The sequence below is a fragment of the Ips typographus genome, linkage group LG3 (genome assembly GCF_016097725.1).
Source record: "Ips typographus isolate SLU linkage group LG3, UJ_Ityp_2.0, whole genome shotgun sequence".
In the NCBI taxonomy this organism is placed as follows: Eukaryota; Metazoa; Arthropoda; class Insecta; order Coleoptera; family Curculionidae; genus Ips; species Ips typographus.
In genome coordinates, this window is record NC_138424.1 from 17,536,839 (window position 1) to 17,563,619 (window position 26,781).

At 37.0% G+C, this 26,781-nt stretch overlaps 2 protein-coding genes and 1 long non-coding RNA gene across 4 annotated transcripts in view; 2 read left to right on the forward strand and 1 right to left on the reverse strand.

The window, feature by feature from the left end:
* Window positions 1–12,837, forward strand: part of LOC145726718 (uncharacterized) — a 112,557-nt gene extending 99,720 nt beyond the window's left edge. Inside the window, exon 3 of the long non-coding RNA XR_014177647.1 lies at window positions 12,540–12,837. This is a non-coding gene — a long non-coding RNA (uncharacterized LOC145726718). The remainder of the gene's footprint in view (window positions 1–12,539) is intronic.
* Flo2 (flotillin-2) overlaps window positions 1–26,781 on the forward strand; it is a 262,398-nt gene that overhangs the window by 143,237 nt on the left and 92,380 nt on the right.
* LOC145726707 (glucose dehydrogenase [FAD, quinone]) lies at window positions 4–26,687 on the reverse strand. 2 transcript variants are annotated; one of them, XM_081975933.1, is made up of 10 exons: window positions 26,536–26,687; window positions 13,090–13,460; window positions 12,559–12,758; window positions 12,341–12,475; window positions 11,739–11,854; window positions 11,524–11,680; window positions 11,026–11,173; window positions 7,719–7,922; window positions 5,327–5,510; window positions 4–836 (listed from the first exon to the last, which is right to left on the reverse strand). In XM_081975933.1, the coding sequence occupies exons 2-10, from the start codon at window positions 13,234–13,236 to the stop codon at window positions 160–162; spliced, it is 1,968 nt and encodes a 655-aa protein (XP_081832059.1). In that variant the 5' UTR covers window positions 13,237–13,460; window positions 26,536–26,687; the 3' UTR covers window positions 4–159. The 2 variants fall into 2 exon arrangements, with proteins under 2 accessions (XP_081832059.1, XP_081832060.1); XM_081975934.1 differs by lacking the exon at window positions 26,536–26,687 and adding an exon at window positions 13,708–13,846.

Genomic DNA, 26,781 nt, shown 5'->3' on the forward strand with positions numbered 1-26,781 from the left:
CTCTACAGCTACTTTGTTTTTATTTCTTATTATCCTAAATTTGGCCTTAAAGTAAGTTGAGCAACCTTTCTACTATTTGAAGTTTGTCTGGCAAGCTTAAATCGTCCACTTTGCTGTACACTCCCTATTTCACTAATCACTAGAAAAGTCATTAAACTACTATACAACCACTCGAGTCATGTTCCCATCATTCCACAGTCTAGCGTTAAATCTCAACACCGGCTCAGTTTGGACATCTCTTTTTCTTCTTCCTACCGCAGTTAGCCAGTAGCTCTTTACAAGATCCGCAGCTTTCTCTCCTACCATAATAGTAGGGGCGTTAATATTTCCATTGGGCACGGTGGGCATAACACTAGCGTCTACCACCCTTAACCCTGACACTCCGTATACCCTTAGGTGAGGATCGACTACAGCGTAGGGGTCTTGTTGAGGCCCCATTTTGGCCGTACAAGAGTAATGATAAATTGAAAGAGTGTACTGGCGAATGAAACAGTTCCAGTACTCGTCCGTGTAAGGGGGTAAATGTTTGCACTTGGGCACTTGAGTCTGTTTTTCGTAAAAACGCGAACCGAAACGCTTCAGCGCTTGAGTACTACCGTAAGCAATTGCTGCTTTAACTCCCTCTCTTAGCACGTTCACGTCATGAGGGTGAGTCAAATAATTGTGGTAGAGCAAGGGGTAGTCCAGGGGGTTTTTTGATCTGAGCTTGACTTCTCCCCGGGACTTGGGGCGCAACATCATCGGGAAAATGCCGAAAGTGTCCTTGTAGTTGATGTCCGAGTAGACTTCGTTGTAGAAATCGTCAGTGACACCGTGGGCTTTTTTCACTTGGGTTCCTATAAAACAAACTCAGTTTTAGTGAAGGTACTGAAAGTGATACAAGTTCAGTAAAAGAGAAGTCACACAGTGAAGGTGTAATAGTACAAGAATGGGTAAACTACTCACAATCTGGTCAAAGATTGTCAAAGGTATGCTCGACATGCTTCAGAGCACCTCATCAAGAGGTTAAATTACGTTATTACAACTGATTTAACACAAAGTTATCTAATCTATCGTTGTTGGGTATCGATGTTAGGTAATTTGGGTAGATAAAATACATACATCTATACAGGAGATTTCAAAGTTGTAGATCCCATGATAAGAAAAGAGAGCTATTACAAAACAATGCTCTTCTAGACGTAGATAGACACATTGTTACCAGGAATACCCTTAAAATGGTATTTTTACCGTTTTTGTGGTTCATCTACCATCCTCCGATTTTTTTAAATAATCTACTGTTTCTAATAACATTGCCATTATGTTTTATTTTGACTGTACCAAATTTTGTAGTGTTTTTTAAGGTTGTTGGATAGGAAATTTTATGAGGATTCCAAAAGTGTGCTTAAAACTGTCATTTTCTTACTCCAAGTGAGTTTGACATGCGATTTTATTCTTGACTCTCCTTTCAAACTGTGTTTCTGGCAGTTCAAAGTTTTGACACCGCTTTGCTCCCTGACTGTACAAGATTTTGTAGTGTTTTTTAAGGTTGTTGGATAGGAAATTTAATGAGGATTTCAAAAATGTGCTTAAAACAGTATTTACTTACTCCAAATGGGTTTTACAGGCGATTATGTCTCTGACTGTCTGTTCAAGCTGTGTTTCTGTCCGTTCAAACTTTTACACCGCTTTTCTTCATGACTGTATGTATTGGATAGGAAATTTAATGAAGATTCCAAAAATGTGCTTAAAACAGTCATTTACTTACTCCAAATGGGTTTGACATGCGACTTTGTCCTGACTGTTCATTCAAACTGTGTTTCTATGAGTTCAAATTTTGACACTTCTTTTCTCCGTGACTGTACCAAATTTTGTAGTGTTTTTACATGTTGTTGGATAGGAAATTTAATGAGGATATCAAAAATGTGCTTAAAACTGTCATTTTCTTACTCCAAGTGAGTTTGACATGCGATTTTATTCTTGACTCTCCTTTCAAACTGTGTTTCTGGCAGTTCAAAGTTTGACACCGCTTTGTTCCCTGACTGTACAAGATTTTGTAGCTTTTTTTAAGGTTGTTGGATAGGAAATTTAATGAGGATTTCAAAAATGTGCTTAAAACAGTAATTTACTTACTCCAAATGGGTTTTCCAGGCGATTATGTGTCTGACTATCCTTTCAAACTGTGTTTCTGGCAGTTCAAACTTTGACACCGCTTTTCTCTCTGACTGTACCTAATTTTGTAGTGTTGTTTCAGGTTGTTAAATGAGAATTTTAATGAGGATTCCAAAAATGTGCTTAAAACTGTCATTTTCTTACTCCAACTGAGTTTGACATGCGATTTTATTCTTGACTCTCTTTTCAAACTGTGTTTCTGGCAGTTCAAAGTTTGACACCGCTTTGCTCCCTGACTGTACAAGATTTTGTAGTGTTTTTTAAGGTTGTTCGATAGTAAATTTAATGAAGATTCCAAAAATGTGCTTAAAACAGTCATTTACTTACTCCAAATGGGTTTTACAGGCGATTATGTGTCTGACTATCCTGTCAAACTGTGTTTCTGGCAGTTCAAATTTTGACACCGCTTTTCTCTCTGACTGTACCAAATTTTGTAGTGTTGTTTCAGGCTGTTAAATGAGAATTTTAATGAGGGTTCCAAAAATGTGCTTAAACCTGCCATTTTCTTACTCCAAGTGAGTTTAACATGCGACTTTGTCCTTGACTGTTCATTCAAACTGTGTTTCTGTGAGTTCAAATTTTGACACCTCTTTTCTCCCTGACTGTACCAAATTTTGTAGTGTTTTTACAGGTTGTTGGATAGGAAATTTAATGAGAATTCCAAAAATGTGCTTAAAACTGTCATTAACTTACTCCAAACGGGTTTTACAGGCGATTATGTGTCTGACTATCCTGTCAAACTGTGTTTCTGGCAGTTCAAATTTTGACACCGCTTTTCTCTCTGACTGTACCAAATTTTGTAGTGTTGTTTCAGGTTGTTAAATGAGAATTTTAATAAGGATTCCAAAAATGTGCTTAAAATTGTCATTTTCTTACTCCAAGTGAGTTTGACATTTGATTTTATTCTTGACTCTCCTTTCAAACCGTGTTTCTGGCAGTTCAAAGTTTGACACCGCTTTGCTCCCTGACTGTACAAGATTTTGTAGTGTTTTTTAAGGTTGTTGGATAGGAAATTTAATGAGGATTCCAAAAATATGCTTAAAACAGTCATTTACTTACTTCAAATGGGTTTTACAGGCGATTATGTGTCTGACTATCCTGTCAAACTGTGTTTCTGGCAGTTCAAACTTTGACACCGCTTTTCTCTCTGACTGTACCAAATTTTGTAGTGTTGTTTCAGGTTGTTAAATGAGAATTTTAATGAGGATTCCAAAAATGTGCTTAAAACTGTCATTTTCTTACTCCAAGTGAGTTTGACATTTGATTTTATTCTTGACTCTCCTTTCAAACTGTGTTTCTGGCAGTTCAAAGTTTTGACACCGCTTTGCTCCCTGACTGTACAAGATTTTGTAGTGTTTTTTAAGGTTGTTGGATAGTAAATTTAATGAGGATTCCAGAAATGTGCTTAAAACAGTCATTTACTTACTTCAAATGGGTTTTACAGGCGACTATGTCTCTGACTCTCTGTTCAAACTGTGTTTCTGTCCGTTCAATCTTTTACACCGCTTTTCTTCGTGACTGTACCTAGTTTTGTAGTGTTTTTTATGTTATTGGATAGGAAATTTAATGAAGATTCCAAAAATGTGCTTTAAACAGTCAGTTACTTTCTCCAAATGGGTTTTACAGGCGATTATGTGTCTGACTATCCTGTCAAACTGTGTTTTTGGCAGTTCAAACTTTGACACCGCTTTTCTCTCTGACTGTACAAGATTTTGTAGTGTTTTTTCAGGTTTTTGGATAGGAAACTTAATGAAAATTCAAAATGTGCTTTAAACTGTCATTTTCTGACTCCAAATGAGTTCGACATGCGATTTTGTCCTTAACTCTCTTTTCAAACTGTGTTTCTGGGAGTTCAAACTTTGACACCGCTTTTCTTCCTGACTGTACCAAATTATATTTTGACAACGTCTAAAAATCTAAACTGACAACCCACCTTGAAGAAATTAACGTTACTGGTTTTCTATTGTAACCCCTTCATCTACATACATATAGAATGACATAAAAAGTATTAAATGCATGTTTAGATGTAGTATTTTGCAGGATCGTAGGGAAAATATTGTACCTAATACGTGCGGAAAGTGTCTTTTCCGCACTCGATAGCGTGTTGAACTTCGCGGTTAACTGAAATCAGTGTGTGGAAAAGTGTCACTTCCCGCATTTATTAGGTACAATATTTTTTATAAGAAAATAACAAACTAATAATAACTAAAAGAAAATGACAAGTCCTCTAACAACTTTGGAAACTTTTTTAAAAGAATTTTTTTAAAAATGCTACAGGCATTCATGAACGTTTTAATAAAAGCCAAATGCTCTAAAATCATTTTAAAAATATTAGAATCTTGGACTTGGAGTCCCTTGGAAATGCCAAATAAGGCTTTTAAAAACTTCCTGAAAGCTCTCCTAATAATGTTTTCAAACTCTCAGAGGCCTCCAAAATCAATTTGCGAGATGTCTGTAGAATTATTGTAATATTACCAAATTCCTCTAACACACCTAACACCTTAGTAAAGGATAACTTTTCTTTGAGATTTGGAAGCAAAAGAGCATCATTCTAGAATGTTAACTAGAAAAACAGTAGTAAAACTAAGTATAACCGAATATATGGTAATATCAAAAACTACAATTGAGAACATACAACTTACGCTGGAAGATTGAAATAGCCCGGAATAAATTTGTAAAATACAGTTCAATGTTCAAAAATGGGAAATTAAGTTTAGCCATTGGGTTAAGGTTTCCAGAATGTTATGAATGGTAAACTTGGATGTTAAGAGCGCAATCCATAAAAGGACTGGATTTGAAATGTGGCTCTTTCATTAAGGAAGACGGCATATGAAGAAGAAAAATGTTTTCATTAATTATGTTATCGTTTTTTCTCTTCAAAAAAGTGTGAACATTACTAACCAAATATTAAAATCGACTACTACTAGATAAACGTGATGTGAAAATTTACGAGTAAATATCTCACAAACCGCATAAGGTATTTACAATTATTGTTAAGAATAATGGAATTTTGCTATTGAAATGAAAAGTGGTAGTATTGTATTGAAAAGTGGCAAGTTTTTTTATAAAACATGTTTTGCCGGCATTATTTTGTATTGCTTTATGATTCCATTTGGAATTTAACTGCCGATGGTTTGTTCGTATATGAGTACAAATCTAGAAAATATGGGTACTATACCTCCATCTGCAGCAATTGTTGTACTCAGTATCATAAATTCCATGTCTGGCCAGTCATCTGTTTGGTTCGCGTACTTGGTGGAAATAAATCCAACTGCTTCCAAACCGACTGATGAAGTTAAAGGACCATCTTCTTTTATTGCATACCTTAAGGCTGTATTTAGGTTTACCAGCCGGTTTAAAACCTAAGAAAATAAAGAATTACAGTTTTTATGACACATTCGTCACCGTTCTATCTTAATTTTTGCAACATGTGAGTTATTTTCGATGTTTTAGATCAACAATTTGTTAAATGACTAAATGAAAGAGATTTTGTGGTTCTGTATCTGTAGAGTGGGGAGGGTGAGTGTAGACCCACAGCACATGTGACCCATTGTACATCATCCCGAGTTGTCCACCTAGGTCACCGTCCATTCTGCCTTTCCCAGGAAGGTCACTAGGGAACATCTCTTTTATGTCGGCAGGTGTAGGCCAAGACTCACCGAACATACACTCTCTTATTGACGATAACTCCGGACACTCGCATAAGACATGCCCGACAGTTTCATCTTCCTGTTCACACATCCTGCATAGAGGTGTCTCCACTAGCCCCATAGTATGGAGGTGTTTATTAATTTGAGCCCATCCTGCGCTCCATCGCACAGTGTGTTCACAAATTTGCCGGTCTGCAAGATAACTATGTCATCCGCGTATGCAATTGTGTAGAATCTATTATTGTTGAGGTGATAAATTAGGGTATCCAGACCTATGTTCCAAAGAAGGGGTGATAAGTAGACATCCCATCATGACCAGTCCTCTCACTGTGATGTCTTCTACATTGATATTGCTCTAGTGGAGAGCATCTTAAGTGTCCATTCTCCTACTACCAGGGTTACATTCCTGCTGGGTAATTGTCGGAAAGGTTGTTTTATCACACGCTCCCTCGATATCTATGAATATACCCAGGGTGGATTCTTTATTATCCAATGATCTTTCGATTCTGCCAACCACTTGGTGAAGGGCCGAATCAGTGGACCTACCTGGTGTATATGCATGCTGATTTGGGGAAGTGGGTTGTGAACCAGCACCTCATCTCTTAAGTACCGCTCGCAAAATCCATCCTACCTGGTTTGGGTATAAATACCACTCGTACATCTCTCCACTTACTGGGAATATACCTCAGAGCTAAATAGGCTCGGAATACTCCAACCAGGTGCGGCATAAGAATGTCCATTGCCCATTGAAGTAGGGCTGGTCTTATACCGTCAGGTCCTGGTGACTTGAAGGGGGAAAAGCCGGATATGGCCCACCTTATTTTGTCCTCATCAATTACTGCACTAGCACATTGCCAGTCGTATTGTGAAGGTGTTTTTGGAACTTTCATTCAGTTTGTCGTTCCAGGAAAGACAGAACCTGGAATGTGAGTTTCCATAAGAATCTCAGCGCTCTCTTGGAGGTTGGCAGCCTTGTCGCCATTTTCCCTCGCCAGGATGCCGATACTCTTTCTAAAGTGCTTTCTGTAGCCTAGAGACTTGTCGGAAGTCTTCGACTGCCTCACAATAGTCTCTCCAGGCTACTCTTTGCTTTTATCTGCAGACTTTTTTGAAACTCTCTGAGGTTGCTTGATTTATCTCCCAGTCTTCTTTGAGTTTTGTTGGTTTTGCCTTGTGAAAGGTCGTTCTCGCTGTCTTTCTGAGGTGTTCCAGTTCAGGGCTCCACCATGTATTAGTTGCTCCATCTGTTTAAACAATCCTCATCGGACAGAATTCCTTTTATTCAATGACAATTTTGTTTTGGATAGATACCGTATACCTTTCCAGTTCTTCGTTACTGCGAGGAGTCAGGACCTCTGTTTAATGTCAAATAACTGAGTTATTTGTTGTAAAAGACAGTTTAGTCAGAAATTGACAGTTTTCACTTAAAACATCTTGTAACTCGGTTATTACAGTGGTTCACAGAGTGGTTCAAAATTGTACAAAAGTTCTTATTTTGTTAGAATAATTAAATATTTTTCATGAAGTTCTTCGATTGTATTATTCATTTCTATCGAATTCAATGAATTTTTCAAAGATTATTTATATTTTACGTGTAACACAAAAAACAACAAAGAAACCCTACAAATTAACTTCGTTTTTTATTATTACACATTAACTTGATAACTGCAAGAAAATAATATTTTTCTTTAATTACTGGTTTTAGGCCCAAAGATACAAAAAAGTTGGTAAAGTAAGTAAATTAATGAAAAAAATTATTTTTATTAAATTTTCAGTGGTCTGAGCAAAAAAGTTCAGATTGCATATTTCCACCCTGTATAAAGACATAGTGAACCGATTTCATTTAGTGTACCAAAATTGAAGATAGTTTATTATAACAGATTTCATTTAGATTAAAAACATCAATAAAACCCAACATACCAAAGATATGGGATGATCAATCAAAAATGTGATGGGTACAGCAATGTGATCCTGGAGATTTTTTCCTACACCTGGAGAATCGTGGATCACCTGGATTCCGTGTTGTTGAAGTTGTTCGGCAGGTCCGACGCCGCTCAACATCAGCAATTGAGGAGTGTTGATCGCTCCAGCTGAGAGGATGACTTCTTTTTTAGCCAAAACAGTCTAGAAAAGGAATAAAATAGATTTTAGTTAAATTAAAAAGATTTCCTGTGATCCATTCAGATTTCCAATAGTAACTTTTCCTCTTTATTAAATAATAAATTATTTAAAATGATCATTAAATGACATATGGGATTACGTATAGGATTGTACTTTTGTTTTGTCTATAAAATCACTGGCCAGTGTTGCCGGGTCTAAAAGCAATATAATTATATTATAATGCATTTTATAGTTTCATGATTTGTTTTTTGGTGGTTCTGACGTGTAACTGTCTATTGTGGATATATTTCCATCTGTCACAATTGTCAAACATCACTCCATAAAGCTATAAAACTACAAAACTGGCTTCAAAACAGTGTTATAGTTAATACATGGTTAATACAGTTGTAAATCATATTAAATACTTATTTATAGGTCCATGAGTAGAAAGTGGACAGTCGTGACGTGTATCTGTTCATTTTGAGCTGTAATAAACTTATAAACTATGAAAATCGTCTCCATTAAACTGTACAATAACAGAGAACTTAGTACAATACAAAGTACAATCTGTTAAAGTTTACACAAAATATTTTTTACAGCTCCATGAGCAGTATTTATGACAGGTGACGTGAAGCTCATATGTCAAAAAAATGCAAACCATCAAATAACATTCTATTCTATTTTAAAATTATTAAAGCAAAACTTCAAAGAACCTAAAAAATCTGGGGAATTCTAGAGAAATCTGGTAACTTTTTAAAGCATTTGGGGAAATTATCCTGCTCCATGAGCAGTATTTTTGACAGATGACGTGAAGCTGTTTTCTTTGAAGCTACTTTCACATGTCAAAATCATGCAAACTGTCAAATAACATTCCATTCTATTTTAAAATTATTAAAGCAAAACTTCAAAGTACCTAAAAAATCTGGGGAATTTTAGAGAAATCTGGTAACTTTTTAAAGCATTTGGGGAAATTATCCTGCTCCATGAGCAGTATTTTTGACAGATGACGTAAAGCTGTTTTCTTTGAAGCTACTTCCACATGTCAAAATCATGCAAACTGTCAAATATTATTCTATTCTATTTTAAAATTATTAAAGCAAAACTTCAAAGCACCTAAAAAATCTGGGGAATTTTAGAGAAATCTGGTAACTTTTTAAAGCATTTGGGGAAATTATCTTGCTCGATGAGCTGTATTTTTGACAGATGACGTGAAGCTGTTTTCTTTGAATCTACTTCCGCATGTCAAAATCATGAAAACTGTCAAATACCATTCTATTATATTTTAAAATTATTAAAGCAAAACTTCAAAGAACCTAAAAAAATGGGGAATTTTAGAGAAATCTGGTAACTTTTTAAAGCATTTGGGGAAATTATCCTGCTCCATGAACTGTATTTTTGACAGATGACGTGAAGCTGTTTTCTTTGAATCTACTTCCGCATGTCAAAATCATGAAAACTGTCAAATACCATTCTATTCTATTTTAAAATTATTAAAGCAAAACTTCAAAAATCCTAAAAAATCTGAGGAATTTTACTGAAATCTGCTAACTTTTTAAAGCATTTGGGGAAATTATCCTGTTCCATGAGCAGTATTTTTGACAGATGACGTGAAGCTGGTTTCTGTGAAGCTACTTCCACATGTCAAAATGATGCAAACTGTCACATACCATTCTATTCTATTTTAAAATTATTAAAGCAAAACTTCAAAGAACCTAAAAAAATGGGGAATTTTAGAGAAATCTGGTAACTTTTTAAAGCATTTGGGGAAATTATCCTGCTCCATGAGCAGTATTTTTGACAGATGACGTAAAGCTATTTTCTTTGAAGCTACTTCCACATGTCAAAATCATGCAAACTGTCAAATATTATTCTATTCTATTTTAAAATTATTAAAGCAAAACTTCAAAGCACCTAAAAAATCTGGGGAATTTTAGAGAAATCTGGTAACTTTTTAAACCATTTTGGGATATTATCCTGCTCCATGAGCAGTATTTTTGACAGATGACGTGAAGCTGTTTTCTTTGAAGCTACTTCCGTATGTCAAAATCATGCAAACTGTCAAATAACATTCCATTCTATTTTAAAATTATTAAAGCAAAACTTCAAAGAACCTAAAAAAATTTACTGAAATCTGGTAACTTTTTAAAGCATTTAGGGAAATTATCCTGCTCCATGAGCTGTCTTTTTGACAGATGACGTAAAGCTGTTTTCTTTCAAGCTACTTCTACATGTCAAAATCATGCAAACTGTCAAATACCATTCTATTCTATTTTAAAATTATTAAAGCAAAACTTCAAAAATCCTAAAAAATCTGAGGAATTTTACTGAAATCTGCTAACTTTTTAAAGTATTTGGGGAAATTATCCTGCTCCATGAGCAGTATTTTTGACAGATGACGTAAAACTGGTTTCTTTGAAGCTACTTCCACATGTCAAAATCATGCCAACTGTCAAATAACATTCTATTCTATTTTAAAATTATTAAAGCAAAACGTCAAAGAACCTAAAAAATCTGGTAAATTTTAGAGAAATCTGGTAACTTTTTAAAGCATTTGGGGAAATTATCCTGCTCCATGAGCTGTATTTTTGACAAGTGACGTGAAGCTGTTTTCTTTGAAGCTACTTCCGTATGTCAAAATCATGCAAACTGTCAAATACCATTCTATTCTATTTTAAAATTATTAAAGCAAGACTTCAAAGAACCTAAAAAAATGGGGAATTTTAGAGAAATCTGGTAACTTTTTAACGCATTTGGGGAAATTGTATCATCTAAGGGTTGGCAACACTGTTACTGGACAAAGTAAAACTTATTTGGGGCACTGTGGACACTTATTTGGAGCACACAAGTTAAACTTAGACATTTTTGTTATACCACATATGGTTTATTGTAAATTACTTACTAAAAATTGCAAAACGCAGCCATTGTTGCTATATTTTATGTTGACCATAAGGGTCATAATATTAGTGGGTCAAGAGGAAAAGTGTATTGATTGGACGACTTTGTGTTCCAACCGACCTTGACAAAAACCAATTACTTGCCTACAACTACTAATACAATTAAATTGCATTATTACTTATGAAACTGTTCAATGAAGTTCAATTTTGAATAAACTAATTAAAATACTTACATGTTTTTGTCCATTTTTAATAAACTCAACCCCGTAAGCTCTTCTGGTAGTAGGGTCAATTAAAATCTTAGTCACATGACTCCACAGCGACAAATGAAAGTTTTTCCTCAGTCTGATTGGCCTCAAAAATGCTTTGGCTGTACTGCACCTAAATTTGTTTTGACATTTCTGAATTTTCGTTGGAATTTTTTTATTTCGTTAAATTAATTAATTTACATTTATGAAAAACGGTTTTGCAATGAAAAGAAAGAATATATTTAAAACATTACAAAAATTATTCAAATATAAAACATAAGTTACAATGCATGCAAGACATTAAAGAATTGATAGTATTAAAATCGGACTGGTCGCGAATTTTCTGAGGCGACGGGACGTGCCTAGTGACGTCATTTTTACGTATACGATGACTTTGCGTCTTTTTTTAATACTAAATATTTTTTTTTGTATAAATTGTACAAAAATAAATTTAGTGCAAAATCCAGTAAGTGATAAAACTACCTGGTTCCACGTCGCATGGTCATCTGCCACAGTGCAAACCCGGTTTGTTTTTCTCCATTGACATCTCGTACGTCATAACCCATTTCCTGTCCAGCTTCCAGGAAAGCGATTCCTAAGGGTGTGTTATAGGGACAATCCTGCACAGTCTGGTAACCTCCTGCAAATAATACTTTCGTGAGAACGGTGCGTTTAAATTCAGATGGTTCAGTTGGTACCAGTGGCGTGAAACTTGGTGTTTTTGGCTAGGTAAGGGTTTCTTTGGTCTTCGCTTTTGAGGAAATACGGCAACACTTCTTCGTAGGACCAGCCCTCGTTGCCAAATTGTGCCCACCTATAAAAAGACACATTAGGATAGTTAATAAATGATATTTACTATCGTATTATGCGGTAGTAGTAACCACATCCACACAATGCGTATTATTATCTTTCCTACAACGACGAAGAAATTTTGGTTTGTATTTAAAAAATAAACAGAACTGTTTTTTTTACCTTGCAAATATTAAAAACCAACTAAAAATCATGAAAATTTATTTAGTAAGTAAGTAACAACAATTTTTAGTAAGTAAGTGTATACTAAAAATTGTAGTAAATTTTCATGGTTTAATAATGGTATTTTTAGCTCATTAATCAATTTGTAATCTAAAAATATCGAAAAACAAACAAATATCATGAAAGTATTAATTTTTACTTAATAACCAACTTTACATTTAACATGGAACCAAATTTAGTAATGGAACTAGTTAAATAAGCTACTTTTGGTGTTCCATTAGTTTTTGTGGTACATAATGTGACTTTTTCCATATTTTCCTTTACATACCTGTCATAGTCCCTACGATTTCCTCTAATATACAACATAGTGTTTAAAACACTGGAACCACCTAGAACCTTGCCTCTGGTCCAGCTGCACCTGTTCTCGATCATGGCTTGACAAGCAGATTCTTGAGGTTCGGTTCTATTAAAACACATTTTTGTATCAAATTTATATTTTTATTTTTAACATTTTTTTTGTGTTTCAGGTACGTGACCTATACTCACTTGTAACCCCAGTCCAGTTTGCTCTTGTGTAAGTACAAACTTAAAATTGGCACGTCGGAGATGTCGGTTTCGTGACCTCCAGCCTCCAGAAGTAGTACCTTCCAGTTGGGTACTTCGGACAGCCGGTTTGCCATCACGGAACCCGCTGATCCGGATCCAATTACTATAAAATCGTATTTGGCATCTGGATTTCTGTCAGCCTATTTTCGCAAAATTAAAGTAATTCATAAGTCAATATCATAAAATGATGATTGATATTAGTAAAATTCCTTTTAAGTTTGTTTGTTTTTCAATAATTTTTTATAATTTGTTAAACTAGGAGGTTACCATAAACATAAACATAAACATAAACTTTACGCAACTGTGCGATATGAAATAGACCAATCAGAGGTAATCTTCAGCGTGCGCTATGAGAGAGACCAATTACAGCTAATCCGAACGTCATCCTCACTGACTGTCGACCGTTTTAAACTCCCAATGGTCCTGACAGTTTTCACCCTGTATACGTAAAAATATAAAGACATTACTCACCGGTCTATTTTCTGGATCAAACTGGTCATAGTGGAAATAGGTGAAGGCAGCAATCAGGAATGGCAACACTGCTATTTTGCCCGCACCAATCAAAGCTATTCCAGCTTTTACTGCTGTCGCAATAGTTGGTACTGCTATCACTGCCATTTTCTGACTTTCTGACTAGTTTTCGAACACTTTCCTACACTTGTAACACTCTAATATGGCATTTTTTGGCTCTCCGATTGGTTGGCAGTTAAAAGCGCACTATATCCTTGTATCTATCTACAGTGCAGTAGACTAGGGAGGAATTCAGCGCCGATTGTATCTTGCTCAAAAAGTTTCGTGCATTTTTAATCATTTTTGTCGTCGAAGAGATCAGTCATTTATATCTGTAACAAATTAGTTGCATTTGTAGTGGTGTATAAGGGAAAAAAGTAGACATAACCGCAAAAATGCGATCGTTTATATTGTTATACGCACAGTTTTTTTAATGGAAAAACTCGCGGTATAAAGTCTAAGACCTGCAATGTGAAAGGCTTTCGTTGTTACGAAACTGGGTTTTGTTTGTTTCAAATTAGGTTTCTCCGAACTTGAATGAACCTGACATTTCTTATAGTCGCGATTATAATAGCTTACCTAATAATTTCAATTACTTAATTCTTCCTTTTAATTTGTTTCATTTATGTGGACTGGATTCCTGTTATTATAGAAAATTGGTAGGATAGATCAAAAACAAAATGGATCCCAGGATGGAACCTGGTGGCACACCCCTTTCCATCCCCTGCTCAACAGACCGGACTCCACCAAAAAGAAGTTTTTCTATGATGATGACTGACACAGTCAAATGCCTTTGTCAAGTCACAGAAAGCAGCAATCGCACACAGAAGGCGAACTCTCTAACGAATAGCAAGGAAATTTCTTTGCTATCATAGAAAACCCTTCTCTATCGTAATATATGGTACTCTCTACGTTTCAATTGGTGAAGATCGGCACTCAACGTAGCTATTCGGGTTGTGTAAAATAGAAAGACCAAATGAGGTCTTGCTATGATTTTATCTCTCTTGCGGCTATGAAATTTTGTATTTACCAATCTTTCTTTTCCGTCGTCTTCTAAAATTCAAATGTTTTGTTTTTTAACCTTTATGCCCGTCAGTGTCAACATTGTGTCAATAAGGTTGGGTTGGGGACCATTTGGTTGTTTGCACCCCCCTTGCACCTATTAGTTATTGTTTTTGAGGTGTAAGCTGTTCATGATGGAATGGTTGTGTTATGGCTATGGGTTCCATCAACACATCCTAAAGTCCCATCCTACTTTCTTCACAAAATGCATAAAAATTGTTTACAAGCAACTGAAAAATATTAATGGTCCAACAAGAAAATAAGAAGCTAAGGAGACAGAACTACAATAAATAAAACCAAGAACAAAAATGGCAACAAAACGAATTATTTTAGAATGTAAACTTAAAAATATGATTAATTACTGAAAAAAAGTAGTAAAAACGTAGAATTATTCAAATTATTGTCATTGATACTTGTCATTAACCCTGAATACGACGAAACAAGTAAAAGCCCTAGATTTATTACTAGAAATTAGTCAATGTTTTTAGGACCGATAAGTTTCCGTTTTCTGTTGACGGTGTCAGCCGAATGTGATAGAAAATAGCTTAGAGAGTACCAACAGTTAATAGAAAGAAATTTTCTTTCTTGTCTATTTCTATGCGTTTTCTATTTCCTACATCGTTACGGAGTTCGCCTCCTGGTCATTTAATTTCAAGTACAGATTTTCCAGAAATGAAAACATTGCATCGTTAGTGCCCTTATATGCTTACTTTTCAAACGTCTTATAACTTGGGTGAGAGAAGAAGTGGGATAAGTGAGTGAGGAATTGTACTCTACGTGAATGGTGAATACTAGAACGATCAATGACGACGCAATGGCTGAAATTAAGGAATGGGTTGAATTGTTTCGAGCTCAAAAATTGGAAGAACAACGACGCCTGGATTAAGGGGAGCGACAGAGGGAAAAACTAGCGAAAGAGGAACGAGGACGAGAAAAACAAGAGGAAGAGGAACACGGACAGAAAGAAGCTATTTTTCAAGCTTTGGATAGAAGGAAGAGAAATTCCATGGGAGTTGTATAGGAAGCAGTTTGAGGCTGCCGTCTTAATGGGTGGACCGGACATCAAAAAGCCACTAAGTCGGTTCTGGCACTACATGGTAAAGCTCTCGAAATTAGATTAGATCACTCTCTCTCTCCAATGACGCTACAGTCCAAATTGAGCCTTGGCCTCCTCTATCTTCCGCCTCCAACACTGTCGATCCAACGCCGCCCTCCTCCAGGTTCTGACACCTATCAAGTTCTGCGCGTCTTCTGTCACTCCATCCTCCCATCTTTTCCGTGGTCTTCTGCCCTGCATCCTACTATTGAGGGCCCTTTTTGGTAGCTTGTTATCCGGCATTCTTACTACGTGGCCTGCCCATCGTAGCCTCTGTAGTCTTGTCTCTCTGTAGTCTGAAAAGTTGGTAGATTTCATGATTATATCTTCTTCTCCATATCTCATTTTCATTTAATGCCCCGAAGATCCGTCTTAGTATTCTTCTTTCAAACACCTCCAGTTTATTCTGTGAGTTCTTTATGATGACCCATGCCTCGCATCCATAGCATAGTATCGGCCTGATGATGGTCTTGTACATCCTGATTTTTGATTTTCTGTGTATGATTTTGGAGCGGAATATATGGGACAGAGCGAAGTAGGCTTTGTTTGCCGATATTATTCGATGTTCTATCTCCGATTCCTCTGATCCTCTCGTGTTGAGTTCAACAAATAGATATGTAAAGCAGAGGATAGATCACTATTCCCTTGCCAACGCGCTTGACAGTGTTCCAGAGCCAATTGAGTAGAGCCCAAGAACTATCAGAGCTGAATTGAGAAGCTACTTCGACTGGCATATCCACAGGCACCGGAAGAGTTTTTGAACCAGATTTCTATCCAAAACTTCACTAATGGTATCGTAGCCGTCGATATACCGCAGGCGGTTCGCCTTGGCCGTTTTAGCAACTTGACTGATACCGTAGTTTACAGTGTAGAATTTGAAGCTGCAAAGAACATCACCTACAAAAAGGAAAGAGTGCGGAAAGTAAAATTTTCGGATAACCAAGACCAAGAAGATTCTACATTGAATTTAATTGTTAAAAAGCTGGATGAAATTCTAGTCACTCTCCATCTAGAGAAGATATAAAATGTTACAACTATGGACCCAAAGGACACTACAGCAGGAATTGCAGACAGTGGTCTCGTTTTCCAAACCCTAAGTACCGACGGAATCAGGTCATCATAACAAATCACCGGTACTCCTCTGCTAAAGAAAACGTGTTATAATTGTGGACGTAAAGGACATTACCGCTGGAATTGCGGACAATAGTTTCGTTTACCGACCCCTCAGAACTGGCGTAACCAGGAAGAACCCGAAAGGACAATTACCACGATATGTAGAGAAACGTCAAGCTTTTGATTGTGATTTAAGACACCGGAAAGGACAAATTCACGATGGTTGCAGGATTAGTCAAATTAGGAAAGGGACGAACAAAGAAGCTGCAAAAACAATGAAGAGCAGCGTTTCTAAAGAGGACACAACGTAATTAGAAAATAGTTGGAGAAGGATTTGAAACCGGATTGGCAAGAGATTTCCAGCCATGGACCAACAGTAAAGGGTTACTGGTTGCAGTGGAATTCGCTTCGACTGGGAGATGACTTAATTACTCGCAAATGGAAAACGCTTTGTTAGCCAAACAATAATTCCTGCAAAGACAATGTGCTGCGAGAACTACAACGCAGTCGCTGAGGAGGACACTTTGGAGTAAACCGGACTTACTGGATCAACTGCAGAAAAGACGTCAAGGAATGGTGTAAGCGGTGCGAACTGTGTTCATCAAAGAATGGTCCAAGAACACTATCGAAATGAGGATATAGGAGGTCCATTTCCCCGAACTGAATCCGGCAACAAATATCTGATGATAGGTATGGACTATTTTTCAAAATGGCCAGAAGTAGTACCTTTGCCAAATGAGGAAGCAGTCAGCGTAGCAGAAGCGTTGATAACTAACCTAATTCCAAACCATGGGTACCTTTGAAGATTCGCACGGATCAAGGCAGGAATTTATGGTATTTGGAAACAATTAATGACCGTTTTAGGAATAAAAAAAACCAGTCCGATGGAATGGTCGAGAAACATAACAGGATCATCACTCCTATGAACGATAATCAAAGAAATTGGGACAAGCTGATACCGCTATTCCTCTTGGCTTGCCGGAGTTCACACCATGAGTCTTAGAGTCTTCACGAGAGACGACCCGTAGATCTCATGTTTGGCAAACCAGAAGATGATCCAGACCAGCCAATGGTTCAACTTCCTGAATATGTGACCAACTTGCAGAGGAAAGATTTCGAATCGTTCATGAACTTGTCAGAAATAGCTAAAACTGAACAACCACCGTATGAAGATGGGACTGGACCCCAGACCAGCTGTTGGCAATTACCAGGTATCAACCCAGAAGAAAGAAAGGACTTTAATAACTATAACGTTAAATAAGTTTCGTGCCGTATGTGACGTTGTTCGGTCCCATACACCTGAAGCTTATCATCGAAAGCCGTATTTAGTACAGCAACAATTTTCAGTTATATAACCGTACATACAAATCATAATCGAAGAAAATAAGTGGAGCGCAATTTTCTTCGCGAGCTTGAAGAATTTGAAGGTTTCTAGGTGGACAATTTGTTGCGTCGATTTAGCGTCCACTCAAACGGGGCAATTAGCTTCCTCCTACATAAAATTCACTAAATTAAACTTATTACCCGAAAGCAGTAATTTACCGTACAGTATCAAATAGTTGTTGTTTCGACATTAGCCACTATTAAGTGACCTGGGTGTTATATAACGCGATGTAAATACCGGGGCTCGTGTGTATGTATGTGCAATCGAAAAACCGTCCGTCTGATTAGCAAATGTTCAAGAATTAGTCGGATTTGAGTGAGAGAACGTTGTTGAATTAATTATTTGGGTCAATCACATAGATGTGGAATTGGAATTTCGGTCAAAAGTTACAAAAAATCTACACACCGTCAATTAAGTCTGGTTTATAAAAGTAGTATATTATTCAACGAGCATGCATAATAATAGCTGTTACTCACAAAGATGAATCAGAAGTGCCCTACAGGAAAATGGGTGTCGACAAAGCAATTATGAAATTGATGAGTGATACGCTTGCGACAGGGTCTGCTGAAATTGCAGTGGGAAGTAGCACCATTGAAGTTGGCACGACTCGTGACACTCCTCAAAGAGGAGTATGTTCACCTCTGCTGTGGAGCCTAGTGGTAGATGAACTACTCAACAAGCGAACAAGCACTGGCGTGCACTGCATAGGGTACGCGTCATAGGGCAAATATGAACACACTTTATGTGAACTAGTAGAAGCAGGAATTAAAGTCACTGAAAGATGGTGCTCTGCTATGGGACTGACTATAAATCCAGCCAAATTCACTGTAAGAACTCCTTTGGAACAAGCACATTCGGGAAACTGCCAGAAGCTTGGCAGGAAAGACCTGGGGTCGTAGCTTTGTTTAGAATGGCTAAGAACGGAGTTGGAAGAGGATTGTTGGTAAGTAGGAAAGCTTTGATATCTCTATCAAAAAGCATTCCACATCTGATGTATCCGAAAGATAAAACAAATATCAGGAAATTTAACTTTGGATGTACGTTTTTTACCAAGTTAAGCAACCAGAGAGAGTGGACCAATGAATCTGTTACTTACAGTCTGGGGGAACACACCATTAAATGGTGTGCAGATGGGTCCAAGACACACAAGAGAACAGGAGCAGGAGTGTGTCTCTTTTAGGCGGAAATTCACACAATACAAAGATGCATTCAATTCAGCATTAACAACGGCTATCGCAAGCAGGATATTGCAATTCTGATCGGTAACCAAACAGCCATAACAGCGCTGAGCTCAACCATTGTCAGCTCTAAAACGGTATGGGAATATCTAGGCAAACTCAATAAACTAGGCAGAAATAATAATTTCCTTGCTCATAGAGGCATTGAGAGAAATGAGAAAGCCAATGTTCTGGCTAAACCCTTCTATGGCTTGAGGGATAGAAGGGTGAACCTGTAAACACGAACTCAAATTGAAGGAGGAACACTAAAGAGCCAAGCTCTGGGAACAACTCACTGGACTGGCGCACTCTAAGAAACTTCTTGGAGGTTACAACCGGGAAAGGAGTAATGAATTGGTAAAACTGAGCAAGAGAAATTGAGAGTCCACAAGAAGCGAATAGACCTAGGAAATCACGGAGATTGCAGATACTGTGGGGATGAGGAAGAAATTTCTGAACACCGACTTTGTGAATGTGATGCAGTCTCAAACATAAGGACCAACTTGTTTGGTAACACCATTATCAATGATAGGGAAATGTCTTCTTTAAAACCGACTCAGCTGCTGGCCTTTATTAAGGAAGCTGGATGAGGAACTGTGATGAGACTAGCCTCAGTCCAACCTTTAGTAACCACTGCAGTGAATTCTTACCCCGACAGCTATAAATCTACAAATCTACCATCTACAGCTGACAGAATACCTAATAAAATATGTAGTAGACGAAAACTTTAGGCTAATGTTGCCAGAAGCTTATCTGAATACATCCATTCGATTGGTTACATAATTTTATTATTAGCTTATTGGTACTAAGTTTTTAAACAAATATACAGGGTAGTCGAGTTTTAAATTCCAATAATTAACCATTCGATAGCCCATCACAAAATAAGTGGACATTATGGCATTTTCCTGAAAAATTCTTCCTAAGGAAGATACATGCTTCTTAAGGACAGGACATAAGGTGTCCAAAATTTGAGTAACAAACCATTTCTTAAATGGGTTGACCTATTTTTTATTTGATTTTTGGAATCTACATCAAATTCTAGGCCTACTTGATGTAAAATGTCTGTATCCTCAATTGTTTTTGCTCTAGTAGTATATAGTTGATTGAATCTGACAGAAATTCCTCATTTGAACAAAATTTTCGTGCACTTTTCCAGAAAATCGTCCGTAACTCGCTTATTTCAACCATCCTGTATAAAGGAGTCATATAACAAAAGAAATCTAATAAACGGTGCTCTCACGTGACGTTGAGCGAACACGTCTAAGTTGCCCTGTTCGGCCGCTAGAGGGCCTCAAAGTTGGCCTTGGTTTTTTTGTAGTTTTTGCTAAATATCTCAGGAACGCCTCAAGTTAGAGGTCTAAAGTTTTTATCAATCACTCACAACTTTTACCTTCAATGCGCTTTTTTGATGCCAGGTACCGTTTGTTCTTAAAAAATTAAAAACCAAAATTGTCAAAAAATTTAAAGGTGTAGGAGAAACATTTTGGAATTTTTAAATAAACTTTTGATACAAAAATGACGTAAACTATCATTTGTAAAAATGTCATTTTTTAAGGGTGTCACGCACTGACAATTGTCAAATTTGATATAATTTCCAGGTCATCCCCAAAACGGTGACAATTAGGGCAAAATGGATGTCAGGGTGTCTCAGATTAGCGGCTGAATACAGGGTGTCCCCCAAAAGTAAAAAACCTTCAATTTCTGTTTTTCTCTGAATTTTAATCGAATTTATTCCATACTCCATGCACACACTCTATAGAATTGATATCTAACGATTTAGCTTCATTTTTGCAGTATTATACGGTTGCGTTAACACTAAAACCAGGAATTACCAGTTAAAATTACTTGTTGAATTATATTTAAATTAAGATTAACTTAACTTTATAAAAGCGATTTTCAATATTTTTGGGGAATTTTACTTACATCATGGCGTTCTTCTATAATGTGTATAATTACTTATTATTTGGTATACATACTAAAATTACAAAATATATGGTATTTTTCAACTTTTCAAGTTTTGTTTACATAATATTTATTAAACATCAAATAGTTTTATGAGCAACATTGAACAGTTTAATAGATGTTTACTGCACAAATATTTAAGTCATTTTAGTTTTCCTTTCTTTCCCAACCGAACAGGTTTTGCCTCATTAACATATTTAGTCATATTAGCAACTTAATTATTTAGTTTCTTAATACAATTATTCTTTGACACACAATAGTGTTATATTATGCTGCATTTTCTTAGCGTAATTGAGCTTTCTGCTAAAATACCACGGGAAAAACATTTGCAGAATCATAGTGGCGTTTTAATTGATTATAAACAAATTATTGGTCACTCAGTGGCAACATCTAAGCCTAATAAGTTGTTTAGAATGAAAATGTGCAGCTTTCGTAATACTGCCACAATAAAGTACCACCCTTTCATTTTGATCCTTGAAAGTGCAACAATTCGATTTTTCCAATGGGACTTGGGTCGTTAAATCGCTTTGACCTCCGGTAGTTGTACTAGAAACTTATTGAATATTACCCGGTCAAATCCAAATTATTATATTTTTTTGCAATCAACTAACCGATCCATAAAATAGCGTTAACAACCTTCTCGGTCTTTTACATCAAGTGTAAACACATGGAAAAATAGGTGAAATTGACTTTCATGCGAACTTGAATCTGCAGACGGGTTTGTTGTATAACGAATCTCCCACATTCTACGACATTGGCACACTTGAACTGCTCTTAATGATTAAATAATACTGTCGTATGTTTTACTATTATAGCAAGTTAAGTAGATATTGCTGTTAGGCCTCAAGTTTTAAACTAAACTGTAAACTAACCTTACATTTTATTGCATTTTCTCTGCAATCATTCAGTACTAGTAGAAGTGGTAATAATGCGGGGGGACCCTAAAAGGTCCGGCCCTTAAGGCCCTTTTCGCCGTTTTCCCTCAAACTCTCCCCACCTTACCACCCCTGACCAACGCCACCCAGACGTCCCGTCTCTTTGATGAAGGCAATGATCCGTCCCCACTCCAAGGAAGACAGTTCCCTGCAGGAGAGTGTGGAGGCCCCAAGAAAGCGCCTCCTCACAAACGACCAGCGATGGCAGACTCCTAATAATATGATGTTTCCTCCGCCATTCCACATGGTGAACAAACAGTAGTAATGTAGGGCTATCACCAAGAACAGGGCTATCACCAATTACTGCGCTGTTGTTCGCCCGATGATAACATACGGAGTGATGGTTTGGTCCGGGGATATGAATACGGCCAAGTCACGAGCCTTGTTGGACAGGGTTCAAAGACTTTTCTGCGTCTTTACAGGTGCAATGAAAACTGCCCCAACAAGGGCATTGGAGCGGCTATGTAGGCTCGAGCTGCTGCCCCTGTTTATACAAAAAGAAGCCGCCAGGGCAGTCCATAGACTGGCAAGTCTCAATATGCTGGTTACAGACTCAGCTGAATCGTGGGGTCATCTCGGGGGCTGGGGGGAGGCGTTGAGGGAGTGCCCGGAACTGTTGATTGATGAAGCAGGATCGGGTGCCTCCAACACTTCTGTCAAGCGCACCTCTAAATTTGTAGTACCCGAGAGGGAGGACTGGGATTTCTCTCAAAACTCTATCCTCCCGTCGCATGGAGACTCTGGTTTATAGATGGATCCAAAACCGTGACGGGGGCAGGGGCAGGTGTGTATGGTGCGACTTCGGGGACGAGGCTTAGCTTCCCTCTAGGCTACCATCTTCCAAGCCGAGATCTTCGCGATCATCCAATGCGGGGCCGGAAGGATATATTCATCTGTACGGACAGAAAGGCAGCAATGGCTGTCTTAAAAGCTGATTCAACGACGCCTGCGCTGGTGCTTGAGTGTAAGAGAACACTCTTGTCGCTCACGCGGATGGCCACAATCACAAATTGGCCGCAATCAGTGTTTTAAAGGCCCAGCGACTCATTGACATCAATCATTTGGATTTTGCCTTACCGTCGCATGGGATTCCAATCAATTCCTTGGCTTGTCTGCACCCTTCCGCCTTTCTCCACGTCTCTGTTTTACCTTCAAGCGCTCAGTGACTTAGTGCGCTTGCTACCTGTCTGATACTTAATCCTATGTGAAGTTCGCCAGTTATTGGACTCTCAGAAGACCCGAGCCGTGTCAGTGCATCAGCCCGCTTGTTTCCCGCAAACCCCATATGTGCCGGTATCCAGACTAGGTTTACCTGCTTCTTCTCTGCCACTTTGTTCAGGACATCCCAGCATTCCTGAATCAGTCTGTTGCCCATTCTGGCACTACAAAGGGGCACACATCGGGTCATTTGTCAGTTCCAGATTTGTTTGCATGTCATATGCATTAGGTCTATTTGTGTTTCTTACATTGCCTCTGCGGTGATACCGTCAATTCCTGCAGCCTTGTTGTTCTTAAGCCTTGTTATACCTATTTGGTCTTCTATTCTTAGTATGGCAGGTTCCTTGTTTAGATCTTCAAGGTCCACATTCTCTCGGTTAGAGCTATCGTTTTCGCTAAATAGTTCTGAGCAGTATTTCTTCCAGACATCGACAATCCCTGTGGCATCCATTATAGTATCTCCAAGTTTATCTTGACTAATTTGCCTTCGAGGCTGAAACTCTTTTGATAAGTATTTGATTTTGTTAAAAAACCTCTCTAGATACACAATGCATATTGTTCTATCTCATCGCAATTGTCGTTTGTTCTGGTCATGCTTTTTTGTGTTTGGATTCATTTTGCAATGCCTCAACCACCTTCTTTGGTAAGATGAGTTAAATTGTGGTGTCGGTCATCTAAAGTCTATGGGGGTTTGAGTTGTTCAAGACAGTTCAGCAGCATCTTTCATCCAGCCTTTTACGGCCATCCAAGTTTTCTCAAAGTCCTCTGCGTTATCTGTTTTGGTAATAATACCAAACGCTGAGTGGCACCATACGGTATAGATATGCAAATAAGGTAATACATTTTTTTTTTGTTCTCTAATTATTGCGGTTGACTTTTTCTTGCTGATTCATTGTAGGCAACGCTATAGGTCATGGGAATTAGAAAAAAAAACACTAGTCTATACAGGGTGGCCCACCATATAGGAACGGATGATGACATAGCGAATGATAACATTTCAGCGTGCGGAAGTGACACTTTTCCGCACGCTGATTGCAGTTAACCGAACGACGCGAAGCGGAGACATACCTAATATGAATATGTATAAAAAAATAATATTGTTAAATTTATTATTAGAAAAAATTATGTTTTTATTAGGTGCGGAAAGTGTCTTCCTCGCATTCGTCTGCTGCTCTCGCTCGCTTCACTCGTTTGGACAACTTCAGTCAGCGTGCGCGAAATCAAAAATCACTTTCCGCACTTGTTACGAAAATGACTGTGCCCTATTCGGGTGCGGTAAAGTGTATTTTCCGCACTCTTTTGAATGCAGAAAGGAGTACTTTTTTTTATTTAAAAAAAAACATAACTGAGTATTTGATTTCTGAATTAAGAATACACTTTTAATCATCTTTACCCCCTTAACTTCCTTAATTTTGATTTTAGCAAAAAATCGTTAAATAGGTAGATAACTGACATATCGCATATTATTTTGATGTAACTTGTAGTTTTTGTGATTATTAGTTAACTGATTGAACCTTTTTCAAAAGTTTGCGCATTTATATTGGTCCTTCGACCACCTCTGAAGAAATGAGGCATTCGCCTTCTTACATCGTATGTAAATTGTTTATAAATAAGCAAAGCAAAGTGAATTCAAACTGTCAAAGTTTATTGATTAGAATACTACTTAATAAACTTAATTATGTACATTTCCCCAACATTGGCTAAGTTTAGTTTAGACTGTGGTATTTTGCACCTGATCTGTCACATTCAAACTTCAACTTAGCTTAAACTTAAAGGAAAACAGGCATTAATAAATTACTTAACTTGATTTTTAAATTACCACAAAATGTGTATTCTAAAGTTAAAACTTTTGTATTAATAAATTTTAAAAGCAAAATTACGAAGGCGTAGAAGGACCACAGACGTTATTTTTCTTAAATACCGACTTCAAACTCGGAAATTAGTTAAATTCCGACTTCAAACTCGGAAATTAGTTAAATTCCGACTTCAAATGGAAATTAGATAAATTCGGACTTCAAACTCGGAAATTAGATAAATTCCGACTTCAAATACGGAAATTAACTAAATTCCGACTTCAAACTCGGAAATTAGTTAATTCCCGACTTCAAACTCGGAAATTAACTAAATTCCGACTTCAAACTCGGAAATTAGTTAAATTCCGACTTCAAACGGAAATTAGATAAATTCGGACTTCAAACTCTGAAATTAGATAAATTCCGACTTCAAATACGGAAATTAACTAAATTCCGACTTCAAACTCGGAAATTAGTTAATTCCCGACTTCAAACTTGGAAATTAACTAAATGCCGACTTCAAACTCGGAAATTAAGTAAATTCCGACTTCAAACACGGAAATTAGTTAAATGCCGACTTCAAACTCGGAAATTAACTAAATGCCGACTTCAAACTCGGAAATTAACTAAATTCCGACTTCAAACTCGGAAATCAACTAAATTCCGACTTCAAACTCTGAAATTAACTAAATTCCGACTTCAAACTCGGAAATTAACTAAATTCCGACTTCAAACTCGGAAATTAACTAAATTCCGACTTCAAACTCGGAAATTAGTGAAATGCCGACTTCAAACTCGGAAATTAACTAAATTCCGAACTCAAACTCGGAAATTAACTAAATTCCGACTTCAAACTCGGAAATTAGTTAAATTCCGACTTCAAACTCGGAAATTAATGCAATGTTGTCAAACTGACAAATTCTACTAATTAAGATCAAAGAGTGTTTGCAATGTTGCCAAACTGACTAATTTTACTAATTTGGTTTGAAGAGTATATGCAATGTTATCAAACTGACAAATTCTACAATTTTGGTTTAAAGAGTGTTTCCAATCTGTCCAAACTGACAAGTTCAACTAATTTCTTTGAAGTGTGTGTGTGTTTTCTTGCAATGTTGCCAAATTAACAAACTCTCCTAATTTAGATCGAAGACTGTTTGCAATGTTGCCTAACTGACAAAATTTGGTAATTTGGTTCAAAAGTGTCCTTGCAATGTTATCAAACTAACAAATTCTACAATTTTGGTTAGAAGAGTGTTTGTAATGTAGCCAAACTGACAAGTCCGACTAATTTCTTTGAAGTGTGTTTGCAATGTAGCCAAAGTTAACAAATTTTACTAATTTGCTTCGAAGAATGTTTGCAATGTTGCCAAATTGAAAAAATTTGTCTAATTTGGTTTGAAAAGCTTTTGCAATGTGACAATGTAAATTCTGAGTTGGAAGTCGGAATTTAACTAAATTCCGAGTACAAAGTCGAAATTTAACTAAATTCCGAGTTCAAAGTCGGAATTTAACTAAATTTTGAGTTCAAAGTCGGAATTTACCTAAATTCAGGAATTTAAGAAAAAAAATGTTTGTGGCCCTTCTACACCTTCGTACAAAATAGTTAATTCGTGTGTAAGGTACTTACTTCTCAGGCAGACAAAAATTCCTAGAAAAACTTTTCTTTACTTTTCATTCATAAAACTCACTACAAGACGCAAACCGAAAGAACTAGCGCGTATCTAGAGTACCCGCGAGTACCATTCTCTTCTGCAACGAGCGCAACAGTTGACTGAAAACATACGGCGAGAACCCGAAGACACGAGTTTGGTATCGTGTTGCAACAAGTACCGCTTAGGGGGTATTCAAATTGGTTTAAATTATACCAACCCAG